At 34.9% G+C, this 22,491-nt stretch overlaps 2 protein-coding genes across 2 annotated transcripts; both read left to right on the top strand.

Moving 5' to 3' along the window:
• The first annotated feature begins 4,013 nt into the window (after positions 1–4,013).
• On the top strand, positions 4,014–15,060 carry LOC137393772 (uncharacterized). Its single transcript, XM_068080461.1, has 4 exons — positions 4,014–4,112; positions 9,220–9,379; positions 9,742–9,866; positions 14,502–15,060. The coding sequence occupies exons 1-4, from the start codon at positions 4,110–4,112 to the stop codon at positions 14,715–14,717; spliced, it is 504 nt and encodes a 167-aa protein (XP_067936562.1). The 5' UTR covers positions 4,014–4,109; the 3' UTR covers positions 14,718–15,060.
• On the top strand, positions 6,815–8,533 carry LOC137393034 (carboxypeptidase N subunit 2-like). Its single transcript, XM_068079418.1, has one exon. It carries the CDS (start codon positions 6,815–6,817, stop codon positions 8,531–8,533), a length of 1,719 nt encoding a protein of 572 aa, XP_067935519.1.
• Positions 15,061–22,491: the final 7,431 nt, after the last annotated feature.

Below are 22,491 nucleotides of genomic sequence, written 5' to 3' on the forward strand. Positions count from 1 at the left end.
TTTAATCGTGTTTTGCAAGCATTTAAACTGACTGCCACTAGAGGTAAGACAAGCATGTCAAGAATTGTGACAATCCATATCATAATTTGTTAGATTAATGAGTGGACAACTCCTATTAATAGAATGCATTGTAAAGAACAAAGATCAAGATCAAAAGATCAGAGACCCCAGTTTTACTACACTGTGCTATGCAAGCATTACCTGTCCTTGTTTCACTGAATCTACTGGATTGCTAACATGTTCATCTTTTTTCTTACTTTTGTCTAGTAACAAGGGCTTTTTGATATAAGCTTTAAATACTGATTTCACAAACTACACTTTGCTAAAATTTTACACAAATTTCTGTCAGCTGTAATTCCACTAACCATTGTCAAATTCTTTATACAATTGTAGCATCTAAACATATTGGTTTTCTGTGTAAACACAAGTTTCCATTCTTATTATAACTTAGTAGGAGCACTAATAAGCATGCTTCCTTGTTAAACTAGTTTTGTAATGAAAAGGGATAAGAGATCGGGTGGGCTAAGTTTGCTATGCACACCCTTGAACACATCTAGGTATAAGGAAGAGGTCAACACCTGAATGCCAAATAATCAAACCAGACGACCATTAAGATGTTAGGTCAGACTAAGATATACATTAGTCTGCAAAGCTATGATAAATTGTAGCTTTGTAATAATAAGAGTTGTCATTTCTCGTTCAAAAATAAAACAAAGGGAAAATAATTTCTAAGTTTTAAAAATTTTATATTTCACTTTGAACAGTTCTATTATTTCTTACGCATGCGATGTTTAATTTTGCTATAAAACTAGATGAATACCGATGTTGCACGGATAATAAAAAACGTTTTTGCACAGAAATTTTATTTTTAACTAGTTTTAAATTGGCTAATTATTTTCAACATACGCAGCATTTACTAGTTCAACTTTTAAATGGAGATGATTGTTTACTTCTGTGTGTGTTCGACTAATGCACAATTCGAATACTTGAAAGCTGGAGGCATAGCTAAAACAGATTGCTGAAAACATTTCTTACTTCTTATGCTACTCATTCATTTAAGATTTAAAATAGCTTATAAACAATGGTAAGTAATGTAGTTGTCATTGGCTACATTTCTTTACCCAATGAATTTGAGTAACCTGAGCTAGTCTAAATCTTTACTATAATAAGAGCCGTGTCCATTTTTCTGTCTAGGCGTTAAGAAAAAAGATCGCACCTCACCGGAATCGAACCCACACATTCAGCGGAGGCATGTAAAGCAGACTGCACTACCACTAAGCCATGCAGCCAGTTTGCCACAATAATTGTACTTATATTCGTTGCAGGTCATGATCACTCAAGCACACATGATCTTCAAGTGTGCTAGTTATCTCATGACATGGCAATGAGGTCGCATGGTGCAGTGGTTAGTGTGCCTTTTGCATAAGTGGTAGTTACTGGTTCATTTCTGGTGTGAAGTGGTTCTTTCATGCATATTTTATTTGATCACTGTAACTGGAAATACATCAAACAAACAAACATGTAGTGCCTGGGTATTAAAAACCATCTTGTAAACAGTGGCAAGGAATGTACTAGTTGCCATTGGCTGATTTGAGTAGTAAGCTAGTATATGTATGTATTACTAAACTTACTGATAAGAGCCGTGAGAGCAAGCTTTAGTGACGTTGCGCGTAACACAGAGTTGCTATGCGTATTTTAACCCAGATAAAGACTATCTGCCCAATGAATTATTGAACCCATGTAGCTTAATGGGATAGCTTGTTGCCTAGTGAATGGGAGGTTCTGAGATCAAATCCTCTGCGATGCAGATTTTTCTTTAATAGATTTTAATTGCTATAACAGGACGTAAGGTTTACAAAAACCAACAATGAGATTTGTATAAAGACTGTTTATTTACAAGAGATTTATAGTTCTTACTGTGAAAGCAAATAACGTTTCAAATCAGGCAGCCATATTTTATCGTGATTCACTAGACTTAAAAGCTTATCAAAATTAATGTTTTAAATAGAGCTTTGTTTGAGCATTTTGTAAAAAATCTGCAGATAAAATAATTAGTTTTGTGGGAATAAACAAAACACTTTTATGTCTATTTTAATGCACTTGTGTTTACAGTACTAATAAATAGATGAATGTCAATAGAAATGCAGCCAATATGGATGTATTGTCAAGCTAGGAGTTTTTGGCACATATTTGTAAAGGGTAACCAAATGCTAGTTTTGTAACGTGACTAACAGCAAATAGCATAAAACAAGATATAAGATACTAGAAATTCCACTGTCATACAGCCCACGACCAAAGTGATATTGGAAAAAAAGAAAGGGTACTGATAGTTGAGAAATGCAATATTAGCAGTCAAATGGCACTGCAGCGCAATAGGATAACTGCAATGGTAGCTGTAATGTACTGGGTGTGGGTGTTATTATATACAACAAACAGCAATAATGAAAGGAAAAGATTGTATGTTTATATCTCTCCCCCTGCAATAGGAGAAATGCAATATTGGCCAAGATTAGAAGTAAAATGCATTGATATTATTAGAATAACATATATTATTAATATAGTAATAATATAAAATCGATGCACAATTTTGTTTACATTTAAAAACGTCATAGCTAACAATATCAAGAAGTTGTGATATTTATATAGATTTTTAGAAAATCTGTAGAAAATCTGTATTACGTAGTCATTGTTCTGTAGTCATCCAAACTTATAATTAAATATTGTAATACCCTCATGAGGATCGTTAGAAAAAAAATCATCGCCATTTCCTTTACTTACACTGCGTTGGACATCAGTTAGAATACCAAAGCACTCAAAAGTGTCTCAAAAGTACTCAAAAATGTCAGTTACTTTGAAATCGGCAAAAATGAAACGATTTCAGTACTTCTACATTAATTAAAGAAACCTTCGGCAATTCGACAATGCTATAGACTGGTGAAATGTGCAAGTTACTTTTCCGTGAAATGCGCACGACTTAATCGTACTATTCTCTGTCGCTCGGCGTTTCAATTCACGGTCTTAACTTTTATTAAACCAAGCTTGTCAAGCGTTTTGTGAAGACTCAGCCAAATTAATTTGTCTATTTGTGTATAATCCGTTCAGATGGGTAAGTTTTAAGAGAATATCGACAATTTACAAAGACTTGGTAACATTTTTAAATAGGCTTACATGTGTTTTGTATCGTTATTATACTTTAACGACTCTACAAAACGCTAGTTAAATTTGTTTATGAGATTTCGAGACAAGGGTTCGTCTCATTGTTGATGAATAATTTTCGTAAGTTGTGTGCACATGCATTTATCATAAAAACTCTCAAACTTCGCTTCGCTCGTTTGGTCGTGGGATAACAAGATATCACAAAAATAAGATATACGATGAGAGAGAATAGATGTATTTACAAAATTTGTGAGTACATAAGTTTGATATTGAACCTATAATTAAGTGTCTTCATAAGCAGAAAGGTGCCATGACTCCATAGTCTAGAATATTGATAAGTTATTGATGCAAATGTGTTTCGACCCAAACATGGTTCTACTACTCAGGGATGAAACTATTAGAAAATCCAACTCACGCCTTTCAGTATAAACAATATAACTTGCCATGACTGACTGATGAATCCACTCACATGTAATTACATGATGCTAAACAAAGTATGTTTATAGCAGTTTTTTCCTAAATTCCAAGTTCCCTCATACACTGTGTTTATACCATTTATATCGTACCGTTACTTCTAATTGCTGAGGAGGAAGGAGCACTTATACTAGCAGCAGTCGATGACTACAAATGTATTTTCAACTGCTGTCAGTGTGCTCAGAGAAGTGTGCTCTTTTTGACACAACAAATGATGTTTCGCATGATTAAAATTTTTCACCCATCTGTAGACCACTAACCCGTACATGTTTATCTAATTACTCTGGGCTGGGCTCATCAGTAGATCAGTTCCTTGATTGCGTCAAATTGTGTAAACATGAAAATATACTTCATTGGCTGCCCACGGGTATGCGACTGTTGTCTATTGATATTAAAATTCTAAGTTTTCAAGCAGTTGACAGACCGGCAGCTCTGTTCACCCATCGGTGCCGGTAATCAACAGAACTCTTCATAGAACAATGGTAAGCTTATTATGTGTGTCTAATTGCTTATATAACTTGGCATTAGTAAATCATCAACAAAAATGTTGTTTTTCGTTACATGTCAGAAAAAGCAGAACGTATTCTACGCTGTCGTTGCTTACAGAGGAACTTTGGCTACAAAATCATTAACAAAACAGTACTTTAATAGATTTAGCCTGTCTTCCTAGCATTGAATGAAAATCTCAATGAAAAGCCAAGTTTTTACAATGGCTTGCAAGTTCAGCTTTCATTGGTTTTGTGAGCCAGCTATATGTTTCCATATTTTAAGAAAATGTTGTAATAACGCTGGCTAAAATAGAATGAACATTTGTAGTCCAATAAAAATGATTTTTGCTAACATGGCGATAGGACAAAGTATAAGGAGTCAACCAACAAGCCGTGCAACAAATAATTTGCCTTGTTTAGTTATCCAAATAGCTTGCAATAATGATTTAAAACTTACTAAAAAAGCTATTCTAATGTTCTTCATTCATAAGGATATTTCTAGATGACCTATAAAATATAATTCGTGACACTGCTCTGAAAACATAGGGAAGAGGAACTTTAGTAGGCCTATAGTAGGAAATAAAAGCAAAGGGCAAAGAGAAAGTTGCTGCTATGTTCAAAGGTCAATATAGCAACGCCAGAGAGCCAAGTTGCTGCCAGCCCTTAACTACTTTACTAGCCGCTATCGAAAAACTATGGCAGTTTAGGAAAGGCAAGGTCAGCAGGTCAGCAGATAAATGATTGTCAGTTTTGCAAAGCTGGTATATCTTATAAAGAATGATGGTTTGACTAACTCCACACGGAAATATTTCAGCCGCTGTAAATAAAGTGTTACATATACACTTTATAATATGTTTAATACTCTGGTTTTAAGTGCTGACATGCTATGATCATACCAAACAAACTTGCCAAGTTTTGAAAAACCCAAACAAGTGAACCTATGTGCTCGAATGGGGGGGTGACTACTAAATGTTTTAGCATAACTCAGGCATCGATCTTGAACTTCCTCATTTTGCTCATATTGTGATTTATTGCCAAGGCTTGTCAGACGACAGCCATGCACTCCACTACATTAGACTGCGTCAATTTGAGGAAAATCATCAATTACGGTTGAATGGATTGTGGAATTTTAAAGAACAAACCTTAGTTAAAGCTTATATGCATATATTATTGAAATGTTACAGAACATTGACACCTCTCAGTTTTTTTTCTCAATTTGCGACCCAGTAGCCAATTTTGTTTAAAAGCTTGCCAGTTGAAGAATATATGTTATGTAAATGTATAATAACTTTTTTACAAGGTGGAAGTCTGACAACTATGCGACAACAAGGATGTTAAATAGATAATTCGCATTATAAAATCTCTCCTTTTGTTTATGTATGTCTAGCTCCAAGTTTATAACCAGCTAAGTTAACCCGATGTCATTGTTTTCACTTTCTCTGCCTAAATGTTTTACCATTTAGCAAGTGCTGAACATCAAGTGCAAATGCTGTATCAGCCATTTACGAATATCTGCATGGGTAAAACATGTAGTAGGGCTTTAGCACAAAATTTTCAAATTACCAACTTCAAAACTTGGCAAGTTTATGTTTGCTACGATCATAGCATGTCAGCACTTAAAGCCAGAGTATTAAACATATTATAAAGTGCATATGTAACACTTTACTTACAGCAACTGAAATATTTCTGTGTGGAGTTAGTCAAACCATCATTATTTATAAGATATAACAACTCTGTAGAGCTGACAAATATGTATGTTAAACAATATTTTGGGAACTGCCACCTGACTGCAACTCAAAGTTGATAACTCAGTTTTTTTTTAACTTTTCTACTAGTTTTATAAATTTTCAAATCTTTTTATACATTGGATGATTTAAAAGATTTGCTGCTACCGCTCATTGGATATTTATAATTTTGAGATACGATGTTATAATACAAATCACTTTGCCTTGTTTTTAGTTAATTGTATGAAAGTACAAAAAACTCGATACATAGCACAAACCATTTTTATCTAGATATACTGACTAGAAATGAGCCCGGCAAAGAGGCGACTGAAGGCAAGTGTATATGTATAGCAAAGAGGTGACTGAAGGCAAGTGTATATGTATAGCATGATTGTTTTTTTGTAGAAGCTGATAGCCGTTTTATTCTTTGGGCTCACATTATCAGCCATCTGTCAAGTTTCTTATGGATTTTGTAAAAGTCATCCTACGCAATGCACTGAATGTGATGGGAGCGCCATTTGTCGAACAAAAGATAAGAAAGATGTCATTCTGCAAGACCTCCCATCATCTCTCCAGTCGCTTAACATCTTGTATTTGGGAAATGAAAATGCAACCGTTCGTTCATCCATGTTTGACCACTATCCTAATTTAAAGTTCATCAAACTATCTGGAGCTAATATCGTATCTTTTGAAGAGAACGCGTTCTCCAACCTCAACCATCTCAAAAATCTTTCAATTTACAAAACTAATGTGGAACAATTTCCAAAAAGGCTTTTTGCTCCTTCAAGCAAAATAATTGCACTCGACTTTGGTAATAATCTTTTGACAGAGATTCCATCACACCTGTTTCAAGATACGCCAAAACTATATAGACTTGATCTAGGCTTTAATAAGATTGTTCATAGAAATTGTACATCAATCGGTGCAGAGTTTGAAAACTTACCAGATTTACAACAATTCCAGCTATCTAAAATGAGTTTGTCTGACGAGTGTAAACATCAAGTGCCAGAGGATTTCTTTCGTCCGCTGCATAGCAACGTAACAGACCTTAATTTGACCATGTCTAATATTTATCATGGAAGTCAGGCTATATTCGCTAACTTTTCAAAGCTGAAGACGCTTGATATCAGCATTGCCGACAGGTTTACCGAATGTCCAGCAGACGCGCGCGAGCTGTTTGAGCTTATGCCACCCACATTGCGAAACCTTACTTTTCGTCGGTGGAGATCGAACAACATAATAAACAAAACTTGTATAGTTACTAATGAAACGTTAGGAGGTCTACAGAAGTTGCGCAACCTTACAGCTATAGACGCCATGTTTAGTGATTTCATGTTTGGTGAAAAACTAACCAGACCATTATTCACAGGATTTCAAAAGCTTGCTTCTCTGAACATTGCTTACGTTCGTTTTTCAATAATAGAAACTTATCCGTTTGACAACTGTCCAACACTCACTTGCTTGTGGATGGATGGAAACTCTCTCGGTTCTCGACCTTTTATGTTATTTAAAGATCGGAAAGAATCTCGACTAAAGCGGATAAGCCTGATTGATGCATACATCTATTCCGATTATAGCATAACTTATGATGCCCGGTCTCTGTTGAAGGCAGCACCTTTACAAACAATAGACCTACGACGCAACTACATTGTGACGATGCCAGTATTTTGCGATGAGACTCTTTCCAATGGTTTAACAAAAATAAATCTTGACAGGAACTATCTTAGTGACATTCAGTCTGGTGGTAATCTAGCTGATCAATGCTTCTGTTTAAAAAGTTTGAAAACCCTTACTCTTTCACAAAACCGAATAAAAAACGTACGAGGTCTGTGTCAATCGATTACACATCTCGATCTCGCCTCTAACAGGCTATATCAGCTTTGGAACGATTTCAACCAAGAAGCAATTTCTGATCTTGAAAATCTTAAAGAACTCAACATTGGTAACAATCAGATTTCAACCCTCTCTTCAAATTTTACAGCGAAAATGAAAAATTTAAAATATTTTTATGTCGCTCACAATAATTTAACCAGCATAGATTTGCAAAGTTTTCATTTGAACATTATGATAGAAACGCTTGACCTTCGTGCAAATTTTATCCAGAGTTTTAGCCCGACAGTAGTTGAAAGACTTGAAAACTTGAAAAAACTTTTGCTGGAAGACAATGTAATCACCTCCATTGATCAAGACCTACTTCCTATTTTAAAAAGGAGCAGCTTAAAAGATTTCGGAATAGTTGGAAACCCTCTATCATGTGACTGTGATCAAGAGTTCTTTCAAAAATGGCTAAACTCGACTAACAAAGTTCGCTACACGTGGAAGCTCATATGCGATAAGCCAGAAGAATTAAAATCACAGCTTATTTATGCATATAAACCAAGAAACTTCGTTTGCCATTGGCGGCAACCGATAGAATTCATTTTGAGTGCATTGGGTGGAGTCATTTTAGCAGGTCTCTTGTTAAACTATGGTCGCAAATATTACTGGCATATAACTCATCCTATAGTGGTTTTGAAAGCCATCGGCAGATACCTCTCAGATGTACACATTGAAGAGACCTGTTTATACGACGCGTATGTAATGTACAACTCCGTTTCTGAGGAAGACCAGCTATGGGTTACTAAAGACCTACGACTTGCAATTGAAGATGGTACTAGATCTGGTAACTCTTCCATGGTTAGTTTGAGCTGATGGTTAGAGTAATTAATAGCATAATAAGCTGTAATCTAGTCTCTGAGTAACTTCAGTATGATTGGAAAATTTCAGATGATTGTGAATCTGCAAAAAAGTGTACAATATGTTAAAAAACTTAGGTGAATCCCCAAAGAGTCATCTGTATTTTATATAAAACTCGACTTTCATCTGATATTAATGAAGTCCATTACAGTATTTTGTTTATCAACCTGTTCAAATAATGTTAACTACTGACTTGTTTTTTATTGTACGACAACTTTAGTTTATATTGGATATTTTGTAATTTTGCTCACACATCATCGTGGTTTACATTGAGAAGAAAAATTTTAACAAAATCAAACACTTCAGTTTGTATATAAAACCATGTACTCAAATTTTTTGCATGGTTTTGCCAGTTTTGCACATTAACAGCAACCAATTTAAGCCAGGCTTGACCTGTTCTGACGCGCTATGACTATATTTGAAAAGAAAGTTTTTTCCTAAGTTATAAGTTGTGCTACAACCATATTTTCATAATTGTTATATAGTCGGTTATAGTCTGTTTTACATACACTAGTAGTTAGTACAAAACCCTGCTTGGTTATACTAAAAATTTACTAAGCGCTCACTGTGAACAGTCTTCTTAGATAACACATTGTTTTATAGTGCGCCTAAGTTATGTTAGCTAGAAATATTGCTTACAGACAGGTTTAAAGCTCTACATAGCAGACAGAGATGCGCTGCCTGGCTGTAATGTCTACACTGAAATGATAAGAGCCATGGAGAAAAGCAGGAAGATAATTATTGTACTGAGTAATTCCTTTTTGAGAAGACCTAATTGTAAGGGACAAGCTGATTTGGCTGGTGAGTCAGCAGTGGCAGCATTAGGGCATAAAAATCTCTGACCTGTTATCTTTTAGGAGCTATACAACATCTATATATAAACAATTTTAGGTATAGTAACTTAGACTGTGTGTCTGCTAATAGACAGTTTAATGCGTAGTAACTTAGACTGTGTACCTGTTAATAAACATTATCAACAATATCAAGTATAGTATGTAACTTAGAGTGTGTACCTATTTATAAACAACTTCAAGTATAGTAATTTAGACTGTGTACCCACTAATAAACATTATCAACAATATCAAGTATAGTAACTCAGACGGTGCTCCTGTTTATAGACAATTTCAAGTATAATAATTTAGACTGTGATCTGAACCTCGTAGGCAGAGAGTCATATGGTCGAAAGGATTATCAACCAAACAGGATCCTAGTTGTGAAGAGAGAGGAATTAGATGAACAATGCATTACAGCTCCTTACAATTCTCTCTTAACTGAGACTTCTGTGAAGGTGAGTATAATGTGTTCAAATGTCACTTGTGCAATTACCTACACTTAAAAACTTTAGTAAATGCATTCTATGCCTGTAACACAAAGGAGCAGCAATAGTATAGTCAGTGGCACTCTGGACAGGACATCAGAAAAAGCATTCAATCTTAAACTGTTCCTGTTACTAGATGATGTTGCCAGAAGATGTTGCTAGGCATTGGTGCCAGGTCAGTCTTCTAGGTGATGTTGCCAGAGGAAATGGCCAGGCGTTGTTGCCAGGTCATGCTTCTAGGTGATTTTGCCAGAGAATATTGTCAGGTGATGTTGTTAGGTGATGTTGTCAGGTAATGCTGTCAAATTATGTTGCCAGGTGATGTAGCCAGGTGATGTTGTGAGGTAATGTTGCCAGGTGATGTTGTCAGGTAATGTTGTCAAATTATGTTGCCAAGTGATGTTGCCAAGTGATGTTGCCAGGTGATGTTGCCAGGTGTTGCTGCCAGGTGTTGTTGCCAGGCCATGTTCCCAGATCATGTTGCCAGGTCATGCTTCTGGGTCATGTTGCCAGAGGATGTGGTCAGATGTTGTTGCCAGGTGATGCTATCAGGTAATGCTGTCAAGTTATGTTGCCAGGTGATGTTGTCAGGTGTTGTTGCTAGGTGATGTTGTCACGTAATGCTGTAAAGTTATGTTGCCAGTTGATGTTGCCAAGTGTTGTTGTCAGGTGATGTTGCCAGGTCATGCTTTTAGGTCATGTTGCCAGAGGATGTGGTCAGGTGATGTTGCCAGGTGATGTTGTCAGGTAATGCTGTCAAGTTATGTTGCCAGGTGTTGTTGTCAGCTGTTGTTGCCAGATGGTGTTGTCACGTAATGCTGTAAAGTTATGTTGCCAGGTGTTGTTGCCGGGTGATGTTGCCAGGTCATGCTTCTAGGTCATGTTGCCAGAGGGTGTGGTCAGGTGATGTTGCCAGGTGATGTTGTCAGGTAATGCTGTCAAATTATGTTGCCAGGTGATGTTGCCGGGTGATGTTGCCAGGTAATGTTGCCAGGTGATGTTGCCAGGTCATGCTTCTAGGTCATGTTGCCAGAGGATGTCGTCAGGTGATGTTGCCAGGTGGTGTTGTCAGGTAATGCTGTCAAGCTATGTTGCCAGAAGTTGTTGCCAGGTGATGTTGCCATGTGATTTTGCCAGGTGATGTTGCAAGGTCATGCTTCTAAGTCATGTTGCCAGAGGATGTTGTCAGGTGATGTTGCCAGGTGATGTTGTCACATAATGCTGTCAAGTTATGTTGCCAGGTGGTGATGCCAGGTAATGTTGCCAGGTGATGTTCCCAGGTTTTGTTGCCCGGTCATGTTTTGACGCGATGTTGCTAGAAGATGTGGTCAGGCGATGTCAGAGGATTCTCCAGTTCAACAGACAGGCATTTACCTAGCACACTACACTGCCCAACTGATTATACGATGGAATAGATTGTGCACACCCCTATTGCACATTCCAATCTTTTATGGCTTCACGCTTATCATTTCAGTTATCGTTCTGCGAGAAGCCATACCAGAAAAAAATTGCATTTACATGAAAAAAATGCTTAAACTCGTATGGCCAACAAGACTTTCAATCTGTATAAAACTGCAGTATTCACAGCAGACGGTACAGTATGAATTATACAAAAATAAAAACAATACACAGAAATAAACAAACACCTTTATCAAAAGTGGTAAATGTTGTATATGTTGGTTAAAAGTAATTTCTTTATGCAAAATCTTTTGTATTACCTATGCAAGTCCGGGCATTCAGTAGTATTGACATATTCACTATAAAACTATCTGGAAGCTGAATGTCATAAGTTCAAGTCTAGTATGAAGCAGTATCTTATCTTAATATTTTGTTTTAATAAAAAGTTCTATTACAAACAAGATGTATAGATAGTTTTTTAAAATGGCTCAGTAGCACTTTGACTGTTATAAAAAGCCCTTCCTTCATTTTATCGGCACTTGCGTTCTACAATTGTTTTTTGCTTAGGCGCTTTTCCACATATGTAATTTGACCTTTGAACTTGCAACCCAAAATAACACAATTGATCTATTGGTGGTGCCAAATATTTCCAGCAGCAAATACCACTAATCAGTCTCGCTGCCAGCAAGAATCGCTCTTTTTACTCTAGCCATATTGAATGGCAGCTCTCCAACTCTCAGTCAAAACATATTTTGCTAGTAGTGTTGCACAAAATCAGCTCATACATATTGGGAAGCCTTTAAAACTTTTGTACAGTCATTTAAAGGCATGTATATAAAGGCAATCACACTATGTCATCGAGTGTTGGAATTGTACTCTCAACGATTGTTTTCGTTAGTTCGCTGAACATTCATGACAGCAGTGTGTACCCCTTTGGGAATGGTGATTAGCTGTCACAGATAGCTTGATCTATGATTTATTTCATGACAGTTGCTAAGGAACTTGTGTTTTGTCATTTCCGCGAGTCCACTGCATAACCTGTTTTGCCGCTGCCTATTCGCTTATGTAAACACGGATAGGTTTGTGGCAGTGGAAATATTGTTATCACAGAAGCCATACGCGATATAGTGTAGACTAGCCATTACTCATCTTGTTAGAGGAGTGATGGTAATAGCATGCAAGCCTTACAGCTAGATTTGCACTTCCGGTAAACCAAACCAATCATGAGTTGTGTCATCTAAAAGGGCAGCAAGGATTTTCGCAGCCGTCGGTTCTGTTTGAAGATCATTATAAACTATGGAAAGATATTCAAATCCTACTAGACTATTTAAAAAATGGAGCTGACACATATTAATCTTTACTAGTCTAGTTTACTAGTCTAGTGTGTCATAAGAGATTGTCATGTGCACCAATAAAGTTCAGAGAATAACCATTCGCATGATTACTCTGTGCAAATTTTTGTTAATGTTTGATTGGCACAAGTTTTAGCATTTTGGGCCACTTAGCTCAATTTTGAGAGTTCAAATCTTATAAGAAGCGATCTTTTATCTCAGCCTGAAACCCTGACTTTAGATGAACAGACAGACATAGTCATTTTATACTGAAGGTTTTTATCAAATAGTTTCATACAGAAGTATAAAGTTGCGATATAAATACTATACTAGTACTTGAATGTGCCGTGAGAGATCATCCGGTGTCAATGAAGCAAAAACTATAAGTATATGGATAATCTTTACTATAATATGAGCCATATCCCTCCATTCATCTGTTTGATGCCACGTGAATAGTGTGGGATGTGAACTTAAGTACTCTGTTTAGCAACCCAACACTACAACTACTGCAATCACTTAATAATTATGAGCATACCATTGCTCATGACGATCTCTCACAGTGCATGGGACTGCCAGGTGTACATGTAATTCTTCCCTTCTGGCAAGTGAATGATTGGTGCAGGTGGTAGCATGCGGAGTTGCAAAGCTGAATTTTTTGAGTTCAAATCCCATACCATACATTCCCTTTTCCCAATCTCCAGCAGTGCCTTCAGACAGACGAATACTGCTCTTATTATAATAAAGATCATACGTGTAAATACTCATTTTCAAGAACCTGTAAATGTGGCTGTATTCAAAAACCAACTATTAATTTAATCATAGATAAATTATGTTGCGTGGGACAGGATTGATTCGTTCATATTTTGTTTGTTTTTTATCTTTATCTATATATCTATCTATATAAATCTCCAAGTTTGTGTGTCCTTCAGTATGTCCGGCTATAGCTATTAAAATCTTGGAATTAAAAGCTCACATTATGCTGGATTTTAGCTCAAAAAATCTTGAAATTTAATTTGAACTCATGAAGATTGCAACCGCAAGTTTCGAACCATACATTTACCCACTAAGCTACGCTGTTTTTACGATTCTATTGCTCTGAGCACACATCGTATACCGTATGCGCGCGATAAATGTGCACTTTTGATTATTAGCGATTATTACCTTTTGCATTTGTTATTTTTTGAAAGTATTTTGCTACCATTACCTATTTTTATAATGTGTGATTTTTTAATGTTTCAATTTCAAATATGCCGTTACACTTCTATTTCCAGTTTTTCGTAAGGTTTGATTGCTAAATCGGTAAAGGCTAATACTTTTCATGCGAACAATTTTATTATCTCGAGTAGGAATAGCCCCTACATTCTCTCTCCAATCGGTCAGACAAAGTACCAGGCAAAGATAGTCCAATATCTCATTTTACATTTGTACCAGTATCGAGAGTTACCAGTATCGTCATATTCAAAGCTTTGATGGATAGCTTTTGGTGGAACAGATTATTATTTATATTACTGTTATATATAATTAATTGAAGTATGGATCACTGTCATTTTCGCTTTATAATAAATTAAACAAAATGCCATGTATTCTTAGAAGAATACATGGCATTTTGTTTAATTTATTATAAAGCGAAAATGACAGTGATCCATACTTCAATTAATTATATATATAATTAATATGATTCCATGTATTCTTAGAAGAATACATTGTCTACACATATGGTGGTTTGAATCCGCGAAGCAATTATTGGAATAAATAATTTCATATTAACATAAGACAATGTTTAGCTGGAGTTAACCAGTGACCTTGACCTGTAGTGTTGAAAAATATAATTGTTGATTGATAGAGCTGTTGCTAGACTCTCGACTCTATTCCATAGATGCATAGCTCAAATGAGAAAAAGATAAAGCGATCTTGGGAACGGATCAGAAAGTTCTTAGCAAAACCAAAGTATCAATATGTGGCAACAGATCTTCACTCATCACAACAAAACTACAGTGAGTCAACCAATGACTATGAAGATGAACTTACTGATGATATTAGCAGTTTCACAGAAAGCTCACCGCTGCTGGGTCGGTTCAGTTTGATTAACTGATATATTTAGCGACATCGCTAGAATACATTAGCTTGAGCTCCGTACATATGCCTTTTTACTTGCCTGATGTTAGAATTTTTACAAGCGTAAATTAATACTTTCTAGTTGGTAGATTTTGATGACATTCGGTACGCAATGGTTATGCCGGCCTCAAAGGTGGCTGTAATCTGTAATTTATTATATAAACAATATATATTTAGGAATACCGTTATTAGCTACTACTACGGATTAGTACTTTTTACTGCCACCACATATATAGTTGTCAAAAAACTACAGCAGCATTAATATAGGTCTATTAATAGATCTCATGTTATATTCAATATTATGGTTTTCAATAAAGTTACTGAAATAATATACTAGTTGTAAATTTATTAGTTAGTTGACAAATTAAGATACAGTTGCAGCTCGATGGTACCGCACTTGAACAATTGTTATTCAGGGACGCAGAAATTTTCAAAATGAAAGAGAGTGTCCTTAACTGTAATTGCAGCCAGAAAATGGGAATTGTTAACTCTAGCAGTTTGTATAGACAGCTCCAATTTTGGTATTTTTTGAAATTTAATCTGTTGCACACAAAGGTCAACAAAGTCATAGTGACAGTACTTATTATTATAATCATGTTAATCATCGAGCAAGCTTTACTCAATCATCAAAAACCATCAATGCATTAGATTAGAAGTTGTCTACACATATTGTATACGGGTTGATAACTACTATTTTCATGAAGATCACTTCTGATGAAGACACTCTCGGCATCTTATTGGAGAAATTCAACACAAAGTGCAATAAATCTATTTGCTCGCCAGCATTACTTAAAAAATTGCTACTAAAATTGTGAACTATGAGCCTTTTCATTTTTTCATTGTGATTATCTGATGATTTAATTATTAAATAAACCATTTGTAAAGCCAACTTTGCTTTACAATCATCAAATAAAAATACTTGCCATAAATTAGTAAGATGCATAATGCATCTATTATAAAGATTGGATGTTACAATGATCGCAACATCCAACTCAGCTAGTCACTAAAAACATCTTTTGATTTGGTTTCTATTCTTTTGGCTAGTAATGAAGCAGTCGACAAAGCTAAGGAGATGCATAACATTTGACATAATTCTCCATGGTCTCTTGTCTTATTTTATATATTTTTCAAATGCCACAATAAAATATATAATATAGTATGATATTACAGTGAATCCACATTAATAGCTGAGCTCAGTTCCCTATTTATATAAATGGGTCTTCTTAATGTGAGCTTTTGCCCAGGCAGTCCTGTGGGCTGTGGGAGATCACCATGTATGCCAATAAATCACAAAGAGTAAGTATATGCCCAATCAATCTGTGCCACATAAGGAGAAAGATCAGCATAGGTGGTAGTGTGCATGGTGGTGAGGCTATTGTTATGGGTTCAAATCCCAACTGGTGCAACTTTTTTCAACCAGCAACCATGACTTTGGTCAAACAGACACGGTTTTCATTACTGTGAAGAAAAGATGAGCCTTGACTCTCATTGATATAAATGGGTCACCTGAATGGGAACTCGTTAGAGATGGTCAGGTATATTAAATAGCTGTAGACTTATTCTAGACTGCAGCAGATTGATTGATTGCTTCAGGTGCTAGAGCAGTGGTTCCCAAATGGTTGAGAGTTCCTCCAAGGGGGAAACATTCATTTTCAAGGGGGGAAATTCTGGCCTTTATTTATAAATTTTTGCTGATACATTGTATTTGCAAAGCTGTGCATAATAGTTACATGCTGCATATTGTTGTTTGTTGTTAATAAACTGGGTGTTTATTACATTGTGTACTGTCTTGTCATTCATTGTTTCATCATACTTTCTATAACTTTGGGGATTTTCCACTTCCTTGTCACCAATAAGATGCTAACCAAACCTTTATAATGATAGTTAAAGTACTAAATGTTGTGATACTTAATATTTGGTGCTGTGGAATACAGAAATGACAAAATATGATGAAGCATGCAGATTGAAAGCAAAGTGAAGCCTGATAGAATAGGGGAATAGAGTTTTCGTAGTCTGGAAAGGGGAAACCAGCGAAACTAATTGGGAACCCCTGGTCTAGATTCTCCCGCTATGTTAATGAGCGATAGAGTAGCATTCTTCTGCCACTTTCTTCATGTGCTAGAGAGTCAGTCTACTAAGCTGGAAGTCGCAAACTGGAATCCCCTTTAGAGCAATTTCTTCTTAACCTCTGAGAATGATGGACAGAGGAACAAACAGACGTACTGGCTATCGGAGTGAAGAATGAACAATTGAACTGTCATAATTTAGTGGTAATGGGTTTAAATAGGCTGCCACTGGCAGCAGTAATGAGTAGGGGTCGGGCTTAATGATTTGGAATCTTTAAAAATATGTCAAGAATTTCTATCAAAATCTATACAACCTGCTGAGATGCTATTTATTAATTAATGTCCTATGCAATAGTCAAAATATATTTTCATAAAAACACAGGAGCAGTTTTGCTTGTCAAAAAGTCTTAAATGTGGACGTTTATAGCATCTAAACTCAGTTTTGTGAGTCCAGACGGGAAAGATTGTACATTGTAGTATTACAGTGCAATCATATGATGGTATTACAGTTACTGTAACTTCCCTATGTAATTGTGCACTCCTTATCTTTATGATGAAAGATAAAGATAGAAGTCATAGCTGTTAGGTAACAAACACGTTTTACAGCACCCTTATCTAAACTTTCCAGAATGTTCTCGAAGTGTTCAAGCAAACTTGTGTAAGCCCAGCAATATCCAAATCTATGTTTGCTTACACAGGCTGATGACTTTGCAGTTTGGGGTGTTTATGTGCATGTATAAACTATTACTGCAAGCTTGCTGTGCGCATACATGACAACAGCTTCTTCATTATATGACCTACTAGATGGATGCCCTGCATTGTATGAGTAATAACATAACAGATTATAAACACTACAATACCTACATCAACTTTAGACTTCATTACTTACAACTGTTTGTCAGCTGTTTCTATTACCCACGCAAGGACATGCATTCATATAATCAGGCTGAGAGACCAGCTGGTAATCATTACGTATGACGCAACGTCGTTATGCATATTTCAACCGATGTAATAAATACGCATCTTTACTATTAGTGATCATTAAGCTCAGCTGGCATGTAGTCTACTGGGTAAGCTTGTCGCTCCAGTACTGCAGGTTCTGAGTTCAAATCCTCTATGAAGCGTGCTTTCATTCTGAAACCATTATTGCTATAACTGTACAGATGAGTGATAGCTACTCACATGTATATATATAGACTACATGAATGCCGGGGAATAAAACAGTCTTTGCACAGAAAATTTATCTGTATTTAACATATGACAGCAGTTACCATTTTAATCTTCAGACTTCATATCATGTGAAGTGTTTTGTACAGTTCAAATAAATTAAGAGAAAAAATAAAACAACTGGAAAGGTTTTCAGACTTTTTCAAACAATTATAACTTTTCAATTTCTTATCATGAAAAAAGTGTTTTGTGTAGTAGAAATCAATTAAGAGAAAAAATAAAACAACTGTACAGGTGTTTAAATAGAAATGTGAAATAATTAGGAAATATGGGCTAAACAAAGCCCGTTTTGCTGCAACTACAATTAAAAATATGGTACAAAATTATATGATTTCAATTCATTTCAGTGTTGGCATCGTAAGACGAAACATCGTATAGAGTAGTAAAGAAACACACAGCAATTATCTAATCTAACAACCTCTAGTAAAAAACATCAAAACTTTATATACATGTACGCGCCTTACATATTAAAATTAGTAACAAAATAATGTGTTACCCTTAGTAACTATAGTTACCTACAGTAACTTTAGTGTATTTAGTAGTTATGATCTGCTAAAATAATTAACACATTAATGTGCAGTATGTGCAATGGGGAGTTCTTATACCTCCAAGACAGACATATAATATAAATGTTGAATTTAACTTAAATGAATTTACCTTACTAAAACATAATTAAAGCTAAGTTACAATGTGTTATTCACTGAAATAACCTGCAAATATTTCATCCCTCATCTGTTTTCCAATTTGTTTTTACTATAACTTATAATGAATAACGCTGAGCTGATATTATAGTGAGCATCGTATATCTTTCAGGCATTGTGGAAGGGATTTTTGCGTATAGCATATCAGCATTTTTGTTATTTCGTCGTAATCAGTACACCTACTTCCAAATTTTCATTTTGCCAAGTTTTTGTTGATATTGTATAGCGAAAAAAAGTTGAAAAAATTTTGTCCTCATATGGACAAGACAAAATAATTTCGTGCTTCATATAGTGAGGCAAAATAATTATATAACATGGGGATCGTAACTCAAGGGCGCACTGTATTAATTAACAATTTATCTTGTGCAATCACGAAAAGATTATACAATATAATATGGTAAAAGCTATGGGTGTAATAAAAACTGCTTAGCCTTGGATGTATGAGCGGCTGTTAGTAGACTTGTGATTTGAATGTTGCAAGTTCAAATCCAGTATGATGGTGATTTTTTGTTGCTATAACTTCATCGCTATTACTGGACAGACGAATAACAGACAAACATTGAGATTTATGCATAGAGATGAAGAGTTTTAGTGCCGAGCTCTTACCATATGCTTAGTTTTAGGGCGTAGGTAAAAACGAGTAATTTTGGAATTCTTCAGGTAATCGCCATGAAAAGACGGTTCTTGCAAGTCTACTAATTATAATGCTAACATCTTTTAATTGAGAACGCTATTTTCAGCATTTTGTTTAACTGTCAAACATAAGGTGTTCTTGCAGTTTATGGCACATCATTTTGTGTTAAAAAAAACTTGTTAGGTCTTACTCTCCTAACATATTGCAATGATGAGGGAGCAACCTCAGGTGGCTTAGTTGTAAAACTGACATTCCGCATTAGTTTTTCTCTAGCCAGTGACGTTTTTGGTTATGCTAAACTCTATAATCTAAAACTGATAGACTTCCTTCAGTTTTAGTGGGCAAAAGCAAGTTGGGTGCTAAACTGGCTGATCAGTAGTCGGAAGCCTTCAAAAAAATGGAACAAAATATTTCTAAAGTTTTTAGTGAAATTTTAGTGAGCTGGTAAATAAAAGAGAGAGATTGAGCAAGTGTATTCATGTGCTAGCGAATGAGCGCGTGAAAGCGTGCATGTATGCGTATGTGAGGCGCATGGCACAAATGAACACACTCACATGTGCATGTTTTTTCATGTGTGAGTGTGTTTTATACTGCCTGTAGATAAAGTTTGAATAAAAGTCCAAGTTCTACAATAAAATTAATTGTTGAGAAACTGTTCTCATACTATTATATCAGAATACAATATATTCGGATATAAATTATATAATATAGCATATATTATTTAAAATATCATAATATAATACATTCTAATATAAACATTAAAAGAATGCATTTGGATCTGGGTTGGCTCATGAACATATAAGAACTCATCCACCATTTTAAAGACACAATTTTTTTTAAAGACAGTTGTACAGGATTACAGTTATCTGACTGTAGAAGACCACCAAAGGTAAATGCTGCTAGTAGCCAAGTTATTCTAATAATCCTTTTTCTGTCAAGTGTTGGTTATTTAATAATATGGTTCCAACAATTTTAGCCAATCATTTAGGTGGCTAGCTAATTGAAGTTCAAATACCAAAGGCAATGAATAGTACCACAATGTAATATATACGTTAGAATATAATCTGGTATAATATTAGCACAACACAATATGTTACAACGAACTACAATATGATACGTGTATATTGTTTATTATATGTTATAACTAGGTGAATGCCCTGCACGAGTAGTAAAAACAGCTTATATACATTACAGCACCTACATTACCTTATCTACTGCATTACCTTTACAATACATTGCCTGCAACTGTTTATAAGCCCTTTCTATTACCAGAATTTGTCCGCTGGTAATCGTTACATGTGACACAACTTCATTACGCGTATTTCAACTGATGTAATGAGTAGCTTCACCATTATTAGTTATTAGCCTCTAGACCTGGAGGTGCCGAGTTCCAATCCAGTAGAGTGCATTTTTTGTTCCTACAACTTTATCCCTATAACTGGACATACAGATGACAGACCAACAAACACTGAGATTTATATTTAAAGACAGATATGTTATTTTATATAGCAACAGTTTATAAGATATAAAATAATATAATAGCATGAATGACAATGTAATTAATGTAAGGAAGAAATTACGTCATATTACGTTGCATTAAATAGTGTTCCACCATATTTCTTTATACATAGTTATATAGTACTGTATTATACTGTATTAAATTAAATTCCCTATGTCGGATTTTATTCACTGCTGGAGCAGTCAGTAGCTTACCCAAACAATGTGGAGAGAAAGATAATACTCCAAATATTTGAAAACTATACTTTTTACATATTTTCTGTCAATATGGAAAAAAGACTTACTCTAATATGTAAGGATTTGTATGTTCAAAGATTCATAATCACACCAAAAGATTGTACCATATTATACGCTATCATGCACTAACCGAATGCCTGGCGTTGCACAAGTAAAAAAGTTTTTGCATAAAAGATTTATTTTTAATCAACATGTATACAATTTTACCATACTAACTGTTAAAAGACAGTATTTGTTAACAGCTGTGTGTGTCCAGCCAATGCATAAATTCAGCGTTGATTAAAATGCTGAATTAGGTGATAGCTAAAGCAGATTATATGCTATTATAAAACTGCAACAATCAGTTCATCTGTTTGATCCCTTGCCATGTGCAGCCATTAATCGCTGTCCCTGCAGTCAAATAAAGTACGATTATGGGTAACCGTAACGCTGTAAAATGCAACTAAAAACATAAATGATATTGTAGAGCTGTGTGAGAGGCTCAATTGTGGGTGGTCTAGCAGACGCATTCTTATTAGATTGCTATTAAATAACATGAAGTGCTTGACATTTGCTGTGATCAGTTTCAGATTATTACAATATGTTATGTTGGCTTATCAGGAATCTAAATGTCAGGAAACAATGAGACTTATTCGGTGACGTAATTTATGGACCCACGGAAAGTTTTAGCTCTTGTACAGATTAGAAAGGAATGATACCATATCATTATATTAAAAATACAATAATCAGTAACATACAGCCATTCGAATGAATGTTTTCATATACTTTAAAACCTAGTGCTTATGTTTGTCAGAAGAATGAATAGAAAAACCATGAGAATATAAAATGCTATAATATGTCAGGGTACAAAAGATTTTTCAAAAAACTCTGATAATTCCGTAATTGAAAGTTTAGTTATGCCAGTAAAAATTTCCGGTTTCATAAAAAATTTTAAGCACACGATTCTTTAATGAGAACTTTGTGGTGGCATTTCCCAACCCCACATACTGAACAGGCAACAAAAGTAAATTGATAAACGTTTTAACTTTTGTAATGTTTTATATTGTCCAAAGTTGATACATCATTTTATGTAAGTTTTATTCAATTTCAACAGTAGCCCCTACTTAGCTAGGTCTGAATCCTAAAGGTTAATTTGCTGGTATTAATTGTAACAATTAAATTAATACATTAAACACTATATTTAGTATATATTAAACAATATATTTAATATGTATTAAACAATATATTTAGTATATGTATTAAACAATATATTTAGTATATATTAAACAATGTATTTAATATATATTAAACAATATAGTTTATACATATATTAAACAATATATTTAATATATATTAAACAATATATTTAATATAAATATATATCAAACA

This window comes from Watersipora subatra, chromosome 4 (assembly GCF_963576615.1).
Source record: "Watersipora subatra chromosome 4, tzWatSuba1.1, whole genome shotgun sequence".
Classification (NCBI taxonomy): Eukaryota; Metazoa; Bryozoa; class Gymnolaemata; order Cheilostomatida; family Watersiporidae; genus Watersipora; species Watersipora subatra.